Below are 17500 nucleotides of genomic sequence, written 5' to 3' on the forward strand. Positions count from 1 at the left end.
ACTTTTAGCGTCTGACTGGGAGCCATGGTTTGTGACGATGGCTAAAAAATGAGAATCCTGGGGGAAATGTCTGCGCCCTTATTTCTCACACATGGGAAGTGTGGTATGGTTTGTTCACATTCATGCAGGATGCTCAGGATCTATACAGTTCGATGACATTCTCAACCTTTTTTAACCCAGTCCTTTCTATTCTGCAAAGCATGCACAGAGTGAACCAAACTAGAACTAACATTAAACCATTAATGAATGACAATACTTCTTCTGCTCCTATGACACAGTAAGTAAAACAGTGTGCTAATACCTTCAGTGGGCAGGCTAAAGGTTAAAGATACGGTAGGAGGACAGGACAAGTAGATGTTCTGCGTATCTATATAATCAAGGAAACCAAAATCTACTCATGCGCCGCAGATGAATTTGAAATTCAAATTGGAATCTCAATATGCAGTATGTGGCCTTAAAGGTCTCCCAGTACAGAATCATCCACAATCTATGAGGTTTATCAGTAAAATCTATATATCAGGATACTGATGGTGCCATTTTAGGCCTTTGATCAATTGTAAATGGTCTGTATTAACATATCACCACTCAAAGCACTTCACAGTACAGTTTTACCATTCACCCAATCACACACGTGTTCATACAGTGCATCCATGTGCAGCACTTTCTCTTACACACATCGCTTACACACTGCCAGCGTAGCCATCAGAACTATCGAACTATCTACCTGCTGGAGAGTGAACCACCCTAACCCACCCTTCTTCAGAACAGCACTCCTGTGACGAAATATCCTTTATTTTACGAATTTCCCTTGCAATGATTTTATAAATCTTTATCAACGTGCAGCTGTGACGTACAGTAGACTTTATGTGTGGTGGATTACTGAATCAGACAGAGAGCAGGGGGGATTTTAAATATCCTGGTGTGAGTGAAGCTATTATCATACAGCCCTCAGGCTCACTTTCAGGATACGTTTTGATCTTCAACAAACAAGCCTGAGCTCTTTATATTGGCTATCAGCTTGTCAGCCAAGGATCTATTCCGACTGCAGCGGCTACTGTTTGACTTTGCCAATTGATTCATCAACTTATTTTCTGATTAGTTTCCTGGCAGCTTCTGAGATTCTCTGACAGATAGCTCTACCTCCTGCCTTGAGGTCAAACTGTGTGTGAGATTTGTCTGCTCAGGAGATGTTTTACTGTCATTCATGATTTCATCGTGCCTCATATAGAAGTATAGGATATTGATTGCGGTGCAGTGATGAACATTGGAAAATGGCTTTTTGACTTATAATGTCACTTGATTACCAAATTGAGTCATTTTCATGAGTAATTTCATTTTCCACAGTCCTGCTGTGACTGTGTGTCATTATGCAAGCTGGAGAGGATAGAAGGATGTTGCCCTCTGCTGGTCAAAAGCTGAATATCAGTGCCACACTCAGCAGGTTATATTTGTACTGAAGGAATCATTAAGGCCATGCCAAAAAAATATATTGATATGTCCAATACATATATGTGTATATATGTAAATATCCAACTAGAATCAAGGTTAATTACCCTTATAATAAACCTGAAAAATGTATACTCATGACACCATCTTTCTTACATTCCTGTTGTTTTCGCAAAATCCTTCCACACAACACCACAAAGTTCTGACTGCTCCATTAATATTTATATGCACTACTTAGATGACACAGTTCATGTTAACAAAGCACGCTGACTGCTTCACTTATAACTATTACAACAATGCTATTCCTGAACATCTAAAGGATGACCCAGTTCTGTGTGAGAGGACTGTTCTCTCCCATCTTGCACTGAATTAATAACAGCTGACAGATCTGAATGCCCAGTGTTTGGATGTTGGTGTTATTTCATCTGTCTGAATAATTAGGACGGGGAAATTGGACAACTGAATTAGTCTTTTTTGACAAACTCGCACTGCAGGAATGTCCAGAAATCCACACTTTAAATAACCTTTCAGAGATTCCTTTGAGAATTGACAGAGGATTACTGACTGATGAAGGTAACAAAAATATCATCGTATTCCAAATTATTCAGGGAACTATTCCAACACAACATTGTGAAATTAACTCACCACAATGACAAGAAAATATGGACTGAATAATAAACACACAAATTACTTGAAGCTTGATCTACAGAGGATCTGCACCTAAATAAATGCTGTTTAGAAAAAAAGGGCTGGGTTTTTCCTGAAATGTTGCATAACAAAAAGTATAAAGTTGGAAATACTCAAAGGACAAGGATCCTCTCAAAGTAAGACTTTAGTACAGTACTTGAGAAAAATTTACATCCACCTAAAATATCAGCTTGGGTGTTGTTGTAGCTGTGGAAATGATCTGCATCTGAATCTGCACACAATGAAATCCAATTATGTTCAAATAGCAAGTCTCTTTAGTGCAATGGTGAAGTTCTTCAAGTTTGTGATCTTGTTATTTTGCCACATTGCCTGTATTAAAAAGGAGCTGCATAAAAAGAGCAGAAGGGAGCAGGTGTGTATTTCACTATATATGAAGAGTAAATGCTACAACTGTAGAAGCCTTTAACTAACTACAGTAAAATTATATTGTGAGAACAATTAATTAAAGAGAATAGCCAGAGGGAAAATTTAATAATCTATAAGGTCAATAACCAAGCACTGAAGTGTTTCACTGGTGGAATTTAAGGAAATCAAACACATATCCTGCATTTATTCATTAAAGATCTACAACATGTTCAGAAGATAACAAACTGGAACCTCTTTATATCCAACATTAGCTTATTTTGCTTCAATTCCTAATCCATATAAACAATATGTATACTTTAACACTGTTTATCGTGTTATATACAAAAATTAAATAAAGCACTTCTTTCAGTATGACCTGACAGTGACATTTTTTAAATTGAAATAAAAACTATCCAATCATTATAGCCTACACATTTTCAATACAAAATTAAGCAATTATTTCACAAATACACTCCCATTTATTGCTGTTGTCATGATATCATAATAACTAAATTGTGCAAATCTCTTTGCATTTTGGCTTATATGTTAAGTTAATATCATCCCACAAAGCAGCTAAAGTAAGTACATTGTTTTCATTCTTTATATAGGAATGGTTGCTTGTCTCTGTGTGTGTGGCCCTGTGATCAACTGGTTATGTCTCCAACCAAACTCTTGCCCAATGTCCACTGATGGCTCGATCTCTCCCCACGGTCCTCAAAGGTTAAGTGGTATAGATAATTAATGAATTGGTGGATGGATGGATAGTTATCTTTTCATTGGATGAAATGAAGTTAGACTGAACTTACTGATGTATGTGTTAAATTCTTGATTCTACTTCCTCTGTGTTAAAAACAATGTCTATAACAACAAGTTTGTAAGAATTCCCAGGAAACTGAATCACCACCAAGAGAACTCCAGGTATGATAAAGGATTTGATCCAGAGAAATAAAAAAACAAGTAAAAGACAATACCTGCTGAGTCTACACAACTTCTTAAACCAATGCTACTGAATGGGAAATACAGTACAAGCACTCACATACAAATACAAATGAAATGCTACAATTGGTATTCAAACTTATTTAGTTTGCAACATATTTGGAATCAATAAAAACATTAAATAACACAGCTTTTGTATTAAAAGTAACACCACCTACCCACAATAGAAATATTATTCCTAACTCAACATCACATTTAGTGTTGCATTATCAATGTATTATTATTGGTTTACTAGTCCTCACTTGTCTTATAATTGTCACGTTATAATAATGTCATCATTTAGTCAATCAATAAAATTAAACTCACGATAGAAATATTATCCTCATCAGGTCTCGCAATCTCATTTTACAGTGGCATTATCTACGGTTTACGGTCTACGATACCTACGGTTGTCAAGTTGGAATCAATCAAACTTTATCAATCAAATTTTATTTGTATAGCCTTTTTTCACAAATCACAATTTGTCTCATAGGGCTTAAAGAAGGTGTGACATCCTCTGTCCTCAACAACAGTAAGGAAAAACCTTTAACAGGGTAAAAAGAACGTAGAAACCTCAGAGAGAGCCACATGTGAGCGATCCCTCTCCCAGGACGGACAGAAGTGCAATAGATGCCGTGTGTAATGGAGAACATCAGAAAGATAAGGGTATTTGTAGCATTGATAAGAATAAACACTTTGTATCATAATGGAAGGTCAATAAAAATGTATGGCTTATTTTCAGTAATGGTCGAATATCTGAGGAGAAATATTATATAACAAGCAGTCTTATTGTAATCATAGTCCATGGTCAGCAGCCACCACGATCATGTTCAACAATGAATCCATCATTTAGTTTATCAATAGAACTCACCTGTGCTCAAAAGTTGAAATGTTTGCTAGTTGAACATTTTACTAAGGTAGCACATAAATTAACATTTAAAGCTGCATGCAGAACGTGTAGCATCTCTCAAGTTTGAGTTCTATTTAAAATTATTTGCAAACACATTTGCTTTTCCATTTGGAAAATGTTGAGAGGGAGCTTGATTTACTGAGTGTAATAGTAATAACATACTTATATGAGTTCATGGTATTCAGATGAAACAACACATGTTCACTACATACAGTAAATCTATTATATTATTTGCTCACCAATTTTGTATTGCTTAATCTACAACATTGCAGATGCTCTGTAAAGATATTAACCAGCTAATTTGACTTACCTAGTAAAATTGACATATAGATACATAAACATCCATTCCAAAAAACAAAACAATACATACATTATGTCAAAAATAATTTGAAGCATAGATATACAGAATAGAAAAGAAAATAATGAGAAGGGGGACAGTGTATTATAATTTTTATTATCAACACCTCCAGAGTTATTATTATTTTTAATATTATTATTATTAGTAGTATTAATAGTGTTATAAGTATTATCCTAGATTTTTGCAAAATAGTCTTACCCATGACGTAAATGCAGTTGAGACAGACATGAGCAATCGAGTCCTGATCTGAGCCTGGGAAGAGCAATGTTTTCATGCCTGCAGACGAGCTGCGGTACTCAGTCATGGCGCCCGTGATGTCGCTGATGAAGGAGGGGACCTCATAGCATCGTGTTGTATATCGCGTCAGTGCTAATTATCCCGTGTGTTTAGCTACTCTGGGTTGAAAGACGTTAAACCCCCCTGTGAACCGGCCATGACCGTGGAGCAGAATGTCCTCCAGCAGCACTCTCAGAAGGTAATCTCACACAGGCTAACTTGGCAGCTAGCTAACTTTAGCCCAACTGCATCTGTACATAGTGTCTGGGCTCACGGTGGCTGCAGAGACAGATACAAAGCCCCCGTGGTTAGTTCGGTTCCCTTGGACTCGCTGTGTCAGGATTGCGGGACAAACATTGACCGCGGGGAGGAACCGTTTGTTAACAGCTGGTGAATTTGATGCAGCAAGGCCCAACGCTTCTCCAGCGCAGACCGTTGTCCAATGTTATGCTAGCGGTTAGCCAACGGTAGCTAACGGTGCCACGCAAAGTTGGGTTTAACGGTGGCGTTGTTCGACTAACTTGCTTAATCATACGTCGGCGTGAATTGTCACTTAACCCACTGGTAGGTTTAGCATGCTGAGCTAACGGTGTCGTCAACTGAAATACAGGCCAAGTGGCAGTGACAGATTTAACGTTAACGTCGTCAGCTTCTTAATTCGAGTCTTTTATTTACTGAAGACATGTTGGCGTGACAGCTGCCACCGGCGGTGACGCGCGGTTGGAGGGAGCGTGTGTGTGTCCCAATGTCTCCCCGGTCACTCATCACATACTGGATCTGATATCTTTGTTTACAAAGTGTGGCCAGCGGCGGAGGCACCGCGTCCTGACGCTGGGTGGGGATCCGGTGGCCTCACAGCGAGCCAAGTGTGTGACGGTTCATCAAAACACAACGATCAAGCTTACAATGACCATGAGTCAGTTTTGAAAGGACATCAACTGTCGATTCCGTGGCCGAGGCTCCTGGTTCTGGGATTTGCTCAGCGACCACCGAAGCTCAGCACTGCGCTGCTTTGGTCCGTTATGTAACCACTTGAGTGATGTTGCTAAAACGTGGATAAGATGTTTGCTCTGCCAGTCCTCGTGAAAATAAATGATATTTTTTGCAGATTGTGTAATCACAGCCATGCTTAACTACACCGCATTCAATTCAGTACCGTGGCTCTGCAGCCCAGGCCTACTGTGTTAAATCTTGATCCAACATATCTCACTTAACAACAAATTATCATTCAGAAGATGATTATATGGTTTTTGATGTCTGGAGCCAAAATAAACGTTTCATTAATGCCTCAAACTCGCAAGTAACAGTGTTACACTAACCCCATTAGTCTGTGTGGCCTTTTCAAAATGAAACCTTGATTAACAACAGTGGCAGTAAATTAGGGCTGTAATAGTCTACAAAATGTTTGAGCAATTCAAGTTTAGACACACCTTAATGTTTGTAAATATTCTATTAGATTATATAATTATTATTACATTATTATTTCCATTTATTTATTTGTCCTGACACTTCACAATTATGTTAATCGGCAAGAGTAGTGGTGCTTTTAGATATTTAGCGGTGATGGTGGAACTGGTCATCATATTATTCAGCCTGCAGAGGTGCTCAGGTCTGATTTCTTTTGACAATGCAGCATTGTGTTATGCTCCATCTTCAGAGTGCAGGGTGTGGTGCAGGGCTTCATGTAATGACCTGTAGACGGTGGAATGAGGTTGACTGACTCCTGACTGTAAACTGCTGTACAGCCTCAAAGTTGTCCCCTGTGCCATGCAGAGCATTCTCTGGTGGTGTTATTCACAAGTTGTCACTTAATGGCTGATGACCAGTGTGACAAACAGCCGTGCCAGACATGGCTCATGGGGAAGATAAGCGTGTGTGTGTGTGTGTGTTTGTTTGACTGCTCTTGTGGTTGACTTGGCCCAGATCTGTCACAGGTGGTACTTGTCTCACACTGAACTGACCCTGTCATCCCCCTGGCCAGCAAACCTACATCCATCAGTCTCTGACCAAAAACCACTGTCATCTTTAAGTTTACCTGTCTCCAGTGGTTGAAACGTGGCAAGTGGAGGAAATATGATCTAATGCTTTGACTTCCCTAGTAACCGAGTTTTGTAAGATCCCCACACTGCAAACATGAGCAACAGTCATCATAACTAAACCTTCTGTAATTACAGTATTTTTAGGAAAGGTTTTAATCTTCAGAGGAAATGTACTGTTATACATATTTCTTCAAAAATGTTTGAAGAACAACAGAAATTAGAAACTATGGCCATTTAGTAATATGTTCTGCAGTTTCCCTCCTAGTTATATATCCGACCGGGTCTCAGGTTGGTAAGGCTAGATGCTGTGGTGAACCTTGAAGGTTTACAGGTGTATAGGCCTGTCGCGATATGCAGTAAATCAATTAATTGCGCGATAAATTAAAATGAGCGATAATTTTTTGCCGGCTGCAATAAATTCAGGGATTAAAGTTTTCCGTCGCTATGACGGATGTCCGTCAACTGCGCTCGCATAAGGCTAAAAATGAGATCGATGCAGATCCCATCCGGCAGTCGGCCGCGGCTGCCGGTGGACAGACTCTTGTCTCCGCGCTGCCCGCTCCCGTGCAGGTGTGGGAGGATCTCCCAAACGCTGGCTGGCCCCCGCCGGGCGCATTTCCTCCGTGGTGCGCCGCGACGGCTCCGGGTCGGCTTGGAAAGGCTCGGGGCGGGAGGAACGGAGACCACGGCGAGAAAGGTTTCACAAAAGCGTTCGGGGGGACGAAGGCGGGCGGAAGCCTGCATGCCACAGCCCCAGCCGCGGAGACACGGGGGTCTCCGAGCGGTCTGACACAGGGGTCTCCGCGGAGACACGGGGTCTCAATTGGCTCAGGCACCAAAGTCAGAGTCACGAGTCAGAGTGTGTCTGTTTTGTAATTATTTTTATTTATTTAAGTATAGTGTAAACTTTTGTTAACAGTTCATATATTATTCATAGTTTTAAGTTAAAAAGTTTTTGTATTTATTTATATTTATAATCTACTTTAAACAGTTCATATATTTGGCAATAAAAAAGTCTTTCTTAAATGTCTTCCAGATGTCCAGTTCCAGTGTTCTTTAAAAATAAAAGTTTATTGATCTTCGAAAGGGTGTACTTGCATTATTATGCCATTCTCATTATATAAGTTGAAAATGGTGTCAAAACGGCAATATTATCGCTTATCGCAATAATTTCTGGGGCAATTAATCGCACAGAAAAATGTGTTATCGTGACAGGCCTACAGGTGTATACTTGAGTTCAAAAATGCTGAGTCTGGAAATGTTTGTGGTCTTTCTCATGACCTCAGAGAAGTCATGTAATAATGTAGTTACTACTCATGGAGTCAGAACATCAACATGTTGACTGGTGTCACCTCATGTGTGATCCTCTCACTACAAAGTCTACAGTTCTTTTTTGAAATTCAATTTCAAATATGCTTTACATTCAATTTGTTTCTTTTGGCTGTTAAGGACACGCCCCTCCCTGATTATATATAATCATCAGCCCTAGTGTAAACTGCAGACAAATTGTTATTTATGTGCTATTACTCAAAGACCGGTGAGAACTTTCTTTTCATTCTCTCCACTGACTTTGTGAAAAGCACCTTTGTTGTCGACAACTCACAGAAAGTCATGTACTTGATGGTAGGATTGGAGTCGGGTCCCAAACCAGGTGCACAACAGCCTCCCTGCTGGGCCTGGTTCAATCGAGTGCTTCACATCAGGATACTACAACACGGGTCCTGCTGTGCTGATGTCTTTGACTGATCTTGTCACTGCTCAGTTGTTAATGCAATATGTGGTTGCTCTAATGGTTTATTACTTTGATGACAATAACATTATATAAAATATTTTTTAATAAGCACATTATTTTTATTAACATGTGAGAGACTTTTGTTGTTGTCTTTCTGAGCTAGCATCTTCAATAACTTAAATATTTGTTATACCGAGTTTGTGACTTTGTTTGATATTGTGCCACGTTGCAAGTAGACACTTTAATTTATTTCCAACGCACAACTTTCTGGGTGTATGGATGAGTGCTCTGTATAATTTGATTTAATTTAACCCTGACAATAGTGCAGAATATCTAGTTCTAGGTGTGTCAGGCAAACGGCTCACATTCTACTGTCCGAGTGTAATATCTACCCAAATTACATTTTTGACCAATTTAAATGAAAACCACTTTACCTTTAGCCAGGGTGCTGCTGTAATGCATTGGGTTGTGCACTATGCTCTTGTCTTGTGACTCCTTTTTTTGCATCATCGTATCGGTATCATTACTGACGTGCACCAGACTGCTCATTATCTCCCTTTGGCCAGACAGCTGGCATTTTAGTGGTTGAATAAAGAGTGTAATTTCCAAATCACTACACTGTTATTTTGCAAGTCTGACAGCAAATTATGTGCTGGACCCCTGCAGAATGTGGCTGGAGGTAATGACTGGGATTCAATTTACCACTGTTAACAACATTTAATGCATGTGGCAACGCAGTGTCAGTACAAGTTCCCACTTTGACCAATTAGTGAGTTGTTTGTTACTTCATCTTTTTCACATTTTTTTGAGAAGTGCAGTCCAGATTTATTCACCTTTCCTTCCTTATTCATAGAGCAAATGCATACACTGCTTAAGAGCTGTGCACAAAACTTGTGGGGGATGAAACAGCCTGCGTTATTTGTTTGCTGGTGGTGCTACTTTCTGACATGCTATGCTCCTGGGCATGACTGGCTTAGTTGCTTTCATTGCCTTTTGTGTAGCAGCTGGAGCAACCCCATTAAGATTGTTTAAAATTGTTTGTGGTGCAGTCCAGCGTAGCCGTAGATGTGTGTTGTGTAATCAGTCTTTGGTGTATGAAATGAACCGGCATTAATAGTAACAAGTCCTGAACCAACCCATGTGTTGTTAGTGTGACGCTCCTTTCGTTTGCCTGCTGCACCTGTGAAACCTACTGTACACTGTGTGGTCCTCTCACTCCAACTAAAGACTGCTTCCCTGGACGCTGACACTAAGTGCACTCCCTCATTTATTCAAGCTGTGCATCGCAGATTGTGTTTGTGTGGTAAGGCCATGCAGTCCAGCTGGGGTTGACATCACCAGGCTCACATCGGAGAGCTTCTAATTTGATACTAAATCAGTTTCTCAAGAATTTAGATATGTAACACAACTTCAAACCATGTGAATTGACATTGTATTCTGTATTTTTTGATACAGAGTTATTGTAGTGCAGTTGATACAGTATATCAACAGTATATTTGGAGGGTAAAGTATCCATTTTCAGCCTTTTCCTCTCTCAGCCTTTATCTCTGGATAATGTTGAGTCAGTTGCAGTTGAATGTTGGTTCTACAGAATAGGGCTTTGTCATAACTATTTATACTAATAGCTAATAAATGCTCTCCTAATCTTAGTTGATCAAGACTATAAAAATGTGGCCATTCTCATTATGGTTGCCACTAACAATAATTTTCACAATCAATAAACCTGGCAATAGTTTTTTTATTATTTATGTGTTCATGAAATATTTTGTAAATGTGCCCTCCTCTTTAAAAAACTCTGAAGACATTAATGTTAAAGAAACTGTAACCTGTGGATGTTTAGATAAATGATTAAGTAATAATCTAAAATAGAGGTGATCATTTTCGTAATTAATCTTTAATAGTTTAATAGTAATAATTAAGACATTTAGCCTTATAGTATTTTTTTGCATTTAAGAACCTCAGCCTGTTCTTAACTACCTACAGCTCCTCCATCATGCTCTACTCTGAACTGCTTGTGTCCTTCTCTTCTCTTGTGCTTCATTAGCATCAGCAGACTCTACTAAACCAGTTGAGGGAGATCACAGGAACCACAGACGTTCAGTTACTTCAGCAGGCTCTGCAGGTACATCATCACACACATTACAACCTCTTATATCCCAGTTGACACTTACTTATACTGTGTACACGCAAACTCAAACTGAAATCATTTTCAAGTTCTAGTCAGTCCTTGTTGTTCATTTTCCTGTGTTCACATCCAATTAATATTTTCCTGAACCAATTGTTGCTGCAGGTGAGCAATGGAGACCTGGCCGAGGCTGTAGCCTTTCTGACGGAGAAGAATGCGAAGGTCCCTCAGCAGGATGAGGCAACCTACTACCAGACATCCCAGGTGGCCAGCGACAGATACATCAGTGTGGGCAGCCAGGCAGACACAAGTAAGCAGCTCACTTTAACTCTTGGCACAGATGTTCTAGATACCTTACAGAGATGATTAAACAAAAAAGAAATGTATAAGTCTCTGTCTGTACAAAATATCTGTATTTTGGTTGGAGTGACAGTAAGAAAAAGAAAAAACTAAATGTGAAAGGCATTTTGAATGCTTCGTTCAAGTGAGTGTGTGTCTGTGTGTGTTGTTGGTGCTGGTGCTGGTGCAGATGTCATTGACCTGACTGGGGATGATAAAGATGACCTGCAGAGGGCGATTGCCCTCAGCCTGGAGGAGTCCAGCCGTGCATTTAGGGAGACGGGCATCACTGATGAGGAGCAGGCCATCAGCAGGTTCGCTCTACAACATTTATTACTTAACAACAAATAGACCAAGAAATTCTGGACTCAATGTGTAGCCAAAGTGTTAAAAAAGACAGGTACAAGCTTTGGACAAATGTCCACACTCACTGCCTACATTGTCTTCATCTTTGTCCAAGGTGTGAAGAAAATAGTTGAGTAGAGTTGGGTAATAGTGAATTCAAATCAAATAATGCCTCCTTAATAATCAAATGATTTGTCGTACAGAAAATTAAAATGTGCTTAACAACAAGAGGTAATTAAAATACAGAAGTTGAGGCATATTGGAAAAACATTTTTGAACACAATCTTCCATAAGGTTAGGAGCACTGTAGCAGATTGGTTTTAGGCACAAAATGAAGCTTGAGATAAAATAAGTTAAATGACTTGTGTTAATATTTCATCTTTGGGAGTGACAAGGGGCTCAGAAAAATGAAAATGAAAAAAGGCACATCCTGCTGTGAAATATAGAAAAACACATGCAAAAAGTTAACTTGTAAATAAAGCAAGAAATCCTGCCGAGATGGATCTTGTGTTGTTTCGTGGAATAACATTTTAATTGCCTAAAAACGTTTTTTTTGTGTGCATCTTGATGCCTTTTCTCTCTCTCTCCCTCTCTCTCTCTATTTTTAGAGTTTTGGAGGCCAGCATAGCAGAGAACAAGGCGAGTCTGAAGCGCACCCACACAGAAGTATGGAGTGATTCACCCAACCCACATGACAGGAAGAGGATAGACAACTGCCCTGTGGGGTTGAAAAATGTTGGCAATACCTGCTGGTTCAGTGCTGTCATTCAGGTGGGCACACACAAACACACGCACACATACACACACACACACACACACACACACACACACACACACATACATGCTGATATAATCAAAGGCATTGTTTGATATTTTAGAATAAAGGACAAGATGGTGAATATCCCTTTTACATTTGACAAGGACTTCTTCACAATTTAAGTTACCAACTACCAGTGGATGTTAGCAGGGGTTAGCGGCCACCAGAGGATGTTAGGGACAGAACTTCTGTTGTTCACCTTAGTGTCATCAAGTGTTTTGGCCTTGTAATCAATGATACAGGCCGAACTTGAGGGTACACAAGAGGCCAGAAGTAAATCTGACTGACTACTGGCTTGTATGGCAGTACGACGAGAGCCATGTGTATCAGACATCAATAGCTCTATGCCTTTTTTAACTAAACACTGAATATCCCTATGTTCTAGTAGTATGTTCTACCACACTAATTAATGCCTACCACCAGTTGATGTCATCAGGTGTTAATGACCACCAACAGGAGATAGGGACATATCTTCAGTTGTGTACCTTAGCGTCATCAGGTGTTTCAGCCTTTTATTTACAAAACAACCACTTCTAAGGAAGTCCCACCGAGCGTTGATCAGACCTGGGTGCATGTCCCAAGCATCTTGGGTCCCAGTTGGGATCTTTCCTCCTGACCCAGAGCCATTGGCTGCAGCGTTCTGCAGTGTGTGACGTTTCTTTTATGGTCTGGCGCAGGACCTGTCCGTGGATCCCCAGATCTTGAGCGACCTGATGGTGGATGTTGCAATGAAACCTCTGCAACCAGCCTCCACACGGCAAACTATTGCTTTCCAGGCACGTTGCTCTGCCTCAAATGCCATGTCTGCATACCGCAGCCTTTCCGTCTGATTCGCTGCATTAACAGCATCCTCGCTGAGTACTGTCAATTCTATGAAGTAGACGACGTGCAGGGTGTTGGACCAACCCATCAGGTCTGGTCTTAGGGTGGTAGTGATAATATGTGACCGTAAGCTGCTGTGAGCAACAGCCTTTGCACATGTCCTTGCCTCTTTCTGACTCCAGACTCCGGTCTATTCAGACCTAGGCCCAAACCGCCTCTTTCCTGCTGATTGTGGCCCACAATGTCAGCATGCTGGAGTGCTCCTATTGCCCATTTAAACCTCTGCACAAGTCTTAAGATAGGCAGCTTGAGGATGCTGTGTCTCAGACATCTTGGAACTAACCACTTTCTCACATAGGAGTTGATCGTTCTCTCCATGTCCTCAACTCTTGTGAGGGGGAACACCCGTATGCTGTAAGTGGCCAAATCAGTCGTTGTAACAGGCCAAACTATAGGCACCGAAATTGGCTGATGTTTGAGGATTTCTCCTCTTTTGATATCAGTACTCATCCAGCTCTATGCCAAGTTTTGGGTATAATTTGCTTCACCCATGCCACTCTCATTAATTTCCACAAGAAACGTAGAACATCAGGAGCATTCTGATATACCCTATATGGGCCTGGGGCTGATGACACTCTTGCCCGCTCACTGTGTTCTCCACTTCCTTCCATTTTGGAGGTCGCACATCCATTTGGGATTCTGGCTGCTCGATGGGTGGAATTTCAGACAGAATTGCTATTGGATCTTGTCTCTTTGGATCAGAGTGTTTTTTCCAGGTACTCGTCTAAGTCCTGCTTCAGGGTCCTCAGGCTTCCTACCTTCTTTGTGATGAAGAGAGATTTCACAAGCTTGAAGGGGTTTTTAAAGAAAGAAGTTCTTGCTCATTCTTTTCTTTTTCTGAGCTTATCTGTGCTCACCTCAAGGTTGTCAGTTGGCTTTTGATGTTCTCCTGGAGTATGTTTATTCCCTCCTTCTGCTCTCTGAGGCTTTCTTCTACTTCTTCTTAAGCTGCCTCCTCTCTTGTATCAAGCGTTCTATTTCCAGCTGCCTTCTGGATTTGATTTCCGTTGTTGGTGTTATCAGTTTTCTATGTGTCACTCTAAAATGTTTCGCTCCTTAGTCATAGATGATATTACCCGTCCTCTCAAGCTTCGTCTCAACTGTGCCTTTTATCTCTTCAAGGATACTACTTAGGTCTGCATTGATCGCCTCCCATTTAGATTTTTCTAAAGCTCCAGGCCAGTTAACCTTTGGTTTGGTTTGTAAAGGTTTCTTCAACCTTGTTGGTTTTCCTGGCTGAGTGGGCTCTACACCACCTTCTGCAACTTCCTCTGTGCTAGAGTTGACTTCCTCACATACAGGGGCGGCTAGCCGTGTGGTCCTTTTTTAGTGAGTCATCTTCTGCCCCCACTCTCAAGGACTCTGGGGGTATTTCTCCTTTAATGGCTTTTGTAGCCATTAGTGGGTGTCTCCAAATACCAATTCATCAGATCCTGCCAGCATGGGAAGCTAACTGATGCCAGCCCCAGTGAGATTCCCTTCAATCAGCTTTCTTTCCTTGCCGTCACAAGGTCTCTCCCTTTTTGTCAGCCATCCTGTTCATCCTGTTCATCCTGGACGCATCCACTTCCATCATTTTAAATTCAAAGACATTTTTTCTCTTAAGAGCATTTCCACATTTTCCAACACACTGTCGACTGGACTTTTGCAATCAATAGTAAGGGATCATGATGGACTTAATCTAAGTAGTTGTGGATAAGATTTAACCAAAGGTTATATGATCAAAAATACTAGAAATTATGTCATAAAGCTTCTTGTCCACCGGTGGGATCAGTGTTCGAATGTGACCTGAGGTGAACTATCACAGATGAAAACTGGATACGCCATCACATGGTTTCTGGCTGCTGTGTGTAATGTAACCCCCAGCCTTGAGAGGAAGGCACTGCTCGAACCTGACCCTGCTACACTTACAAGAACACGAGTAAACAACTTTCTGTATTCATAACAAGATATACAAATAGGTGTGTTTACCTTCCCATACGTAGCAGAAAATAAACATCACAGCACCAGGGTTTATATAGTGAGCCAAGTTGTTACTGGTTTAAAATGTGGAACATTTTATATAATTTGTTATGTGTAAAAATAAAAAAAATGATTTCTTTTTTCATTTCATCTTGCAGTCTTTGTTCAACCTGCTTGAGTTCCAGAGGCTGGTGCTCCACTACTCACCACCAGCCAGAGTCCATGACCTGCCTCGCAACCAGAAGGTAAGACCCCCCCCCCCCCCCCCGTCCTCACAGAGGACAATGAACAATTCAAAACTAAGTTGTAATGCTTTGTAGTTCAGGTGTATTTGTGGGCAACTTCACTCTGTTTATATCATGGCTTCCCTTTTATATCCTATCACAGCCAGCAATGCTTTGGCTCTGAGGGTTTGACCCTTAGAGCTGTGAGCCTTCGTCCAGCAGCTGTTTGATCATGCCCTAAGGTCACGGGAGCTTAGTGTTAGTTCCTGATAGTTGACTTATCTCACTGCGTATGAGGGACAAGAAGGGCCAGCTGGTGTGAAATTCTTGATAAATCCTGGATATATCCCCACCAGGACAGAAATGAACACACAGACAGAGAACGTTTTGATTGAGCCTGGAGTTTCTCAAATATGAGATGGTCAAATTTGTCTCATCACAGTCGCTGCTACAGCATATTGGCAGAGCAGCTCTCAGCATATTTCTTTTCATCCATATTTTCTCTACAGGGTTGCTCACCATAGGGTTAGCAGCCCGTCACTAATCTGGTCTAAGCCTCAGATGGGGAAGTGTGGTTTGGGGCAGTCGTCTCTTCATCATCTAAGTTCCCTCAGTCCTTATCACTGACCTTTACTTTATCAGTATGAGACGACCAGAGCTTAGATTCTAATCTTTACATCACCATCCATGACTCACTAGCACAAAAATAAGTGTGCTGTTACCATACACTGCCAAGTCATGTTAGCTCTGAATAGCACTGCCACCATGGGGACACTGCAAGACTTTTGGAAAATGTGTATTTACAAAAAAAAAATCTGTTAGCAGTTACAGTTTGGTCTACAGGCTTCATCAAGTCTCAGTGCCGGCAATGATCTGATTCTGAGTCAAACCAAAACATTTGGGATTGGTGGCAGTAGGGCTTTGCTATGGGCTTAATCCAGTCTATCCAGTTTAACTAAATGTTATACTGTGTTTACAACTATGCAAGTTTTATATCAGGCGTCAGCAGTGCGTCAGTACACCGTAGATTTTATAAGAAAGAAAGCTAACATAGCATGGAGGGAGCTTGGGGAATCACTGCTTACACATAGAAGAATGATACCAGTCTTTCACACAGTGATGCACACAGCTTATTAATTAAACATCGGAATAGGATCCGTTCTCTGTATTTGACAATACTTAAACCCAAGGAACTAGAATCAGTTTTAGGAGTGAAAATATCAGATTAGTGCATCGACATGCTGTGGTTTGAGATGCACAGGTGGTGACACTTTCCAGTATATCGTCAGCTTTACCACATATGCATGTTTGATGATGTGTCATTATCCTCAAAAATCATCATACTAGAGATTATGTGTTATCTTTATAAAAGCCTATCACTGAATTTTAATAGCGTAACGAATTTGAAAGCATCAGATAACATATTGGTTTTCAGTAAAAGATTGGTGCATACCTTCTCTCCCCTTCTGAGAAGAGGAACAGTTATTTGATTCTCTAAATTGTTGATTGTGTTCCTCTGACCAGGAGCACAGAAACCTGCCCTTTATGCAGGAGCTGAGGCACCTCTTCTCCCTCATGGTGGGATCCAAGAGGAAATATGTGGATCCGTCACGAGCTGTGGAAATCCTCAAAGACGCCTTTAAGTCCAGTGAGTCACAGCAGGTAAGCCTCTATCTGCCATACTGTTTCTTATCTGATATTCCATATGTGTTATTGATTAATTTACCAGTTTAATTGGTATAGAGTCATTGTCTTCTGTTATGTAAAGAAATGTCTCACAGTAGTTTTGAAAAGTTGGAAATTAATTGTCTAATTATGAAGACATTTGAATGGTTATTTCAGTCACTTACGCAGTTTTACTGTCAGGCAGCAGCAATATGCAAGTATGTGAATTGAAAACAGTCAAAATATTAACCTGACTTAAAACACAACGTAATGAAATAGTGGTGCTACCAATATTTTAAAGACATCTCTGTGTTGTGTAAACATATCTACTGAAAGCAATGTGCTAATCAGC

At 40.6% G+C, this 17500-nt stretch overlaps 1 protein-coding gene across 2 annotated transcripts in view; it reads left to right on the plus strand.

Moving 5' to 3' along the window:
• Window positions 1-5033: 5033 nt before the first annotated feature.
• The window catches only part of usp25 (ubiquitin specific peptidase 25), a 30244-nt gene continuing 17777 nt past the window's right edge, over window positions 5034-17500 (plus strand). For both annotated transcript variants that reach the window (XM_061085678.1, XM_061085677.1), the window contains exons 1-7: window positions 5034-5217; window positions 10834-10911; window positions 11080-11224; window positions 11444-11567; window positions 12207-12369; window positions 15418-15504; window positions 17008-17145. In XM_061085678.1, the coding sequence (XP_060941661.1) occupies window positions 5176-5217; window positions 10834-10911; window positions 11080-11224; window positions 11444-11567; window positions 12207-12369; window positions 15418-15504; window positions 17008-17145 (777 nt within the window). In that variant the 5' untranslated portion in view covers window positions 5034-5175. The remainder of the gene's footprint in view (window positions 5218-10833; window positions 10912-11079; window positions 11225-11443; window positions 11568-12206; window positions 12370-15417; window positions 15505-17007; window positions 17146-17500) is intronic.

Source organism: Limanda limanda, chromosome 14 (genome assembly GCF_963576545.1).
Source record: "Limanda limanda chromosome 14, fLimLim1.1, whole genome shotgun sequence".
Lineage (NCBI taxonomy): Eukaryota > Metazoa > Chordata > Actinopteri > Pleuronectiformes > Pleuronectidae > Limanda > Limanda limanda.